This window comes from Condylura cristata, unplaced genomic scaffold (genome assembly GCF_000260355.1).
Source record: "Condylura cristata isolate star-nosed mole 26May11 unplaced genomic scaffold, ConCri1.0 scaffold00003, whole genome shotgun sequence".
Lineage (NCBI taxonomy): Eukaryota > Metazoa > Chordata > Mammalia > Eulipotyphla > Talpidae > Condylura > Condylura cristata.
Window position 1 is genome coordinate 22,246,733 of NW_004567104.1, and position 1,083 is coordinate 22,247,815.

General features: G+C 46.2%; 1 protein-coding gene across 1 annotated transcript in view; it reads left to right on the plus strand.

Moving 5' to 3' along the window:
- The window catches only part of LOC101633237 (kininogen-1), a 20,032-nt gene that overhangs the window by 4,037 nt on the left and 14,912 nt on the right, over positions 1-1,083 (plus strand). The window contains exon 3 of the mRNA XM_012734502.1: positions 314-398. Coding sequence (XP_012589956.1) covers positions 314-398 — 85 coding nt within the window. The remainder of the gene's footprint in view (positions 1-313; positions 399-1,083) is intronic.

Sequence of the window (1,083 nt, forward strand, 5' to 3'; positions counted from 1 at the left end):
TGGCTTTAGCTTCTCAGTGCTGTGCTTTAACCCGCTGGCCACCAGGGAGGGCCCTTAATGCCCACCATTTATATTGCCTCTCTTCCAGGCCTCTTGCATATCAGTAGTTGGTAAAAAATAATCATTCTGTTATACTGAAATAATCATCCAGTTAAAAGATTCATTTCTTTGCCTCCAAACTCTGTTAGAAAAAATCTTGACAGTCAATTTTTTAAAGAAGGAACCATATTTAATCCTGGTACTAGATGGATTTTCCATAGTAAAGATTAAGATAAATGGTGTTTCTTTTTTCTTTTTTGTTTGTTTGTTTTAGGCCACAGGAGAATGCACAGTCATGGTGTCAAAAGATGTGTATAATAAATTCCTGGTGATTAGCCAGACCTGCCAGATCACTCCAGGTAGCGGATATATCTGCGGGGCTGTCTGGGGAGCATCCGTCATTTCTGCGTATCTGGAGCACACAGCAACCAGCTAGTCTGCTGCACTCTCCTGCGCAGAGCGCCCCCTGCAGGGTGGGCAGCAGAGCAGTGCCAGCTGCAGTCTCAGGGGAGCGCGTGAGTGCAGCCCCCGTGCCTGACCTGGGGCCAGGGTCAGGACCCCGCCTCTTCCTGAAGCGCTGCATTGTAGAGATGTGCAGTGGGTCGAGATAGGGTGTCCTGCCTTCAGTAGGGCCCTCCCAGAGTGTAAAAAGCTTGATGTCAGACTGGGCCCATAATCTTGCAAAGTTCCTCACTTTCTCAGCTTTCAAAGTAATTCCAAGTTCCAGGATTGTTGTAGACAAATGCTAGATGTTGTATCTGACGGTACAATCATACCAAGTATTAGTTATAATCAGGATACAGGTGATAATAGCATTTGTTGAGCACTTATGCATCATTTTATTTATATTTACTCTTTTTTTTTTTTTTTGAAGATTTATGCATACAGAACTGGGATACAGGCCAGAGGTGTAGGGGTGGTGAGAGGATTCTTCAGAGACAGGGTGGGATGCAGAACAGGCCAACTGACAAAGTACATTGCTGAGGGGAGCATCGGGTGGGTCAAGAGAGGTCTGCTGTGCCAGGTGGTCACCTCTGGGGCAGG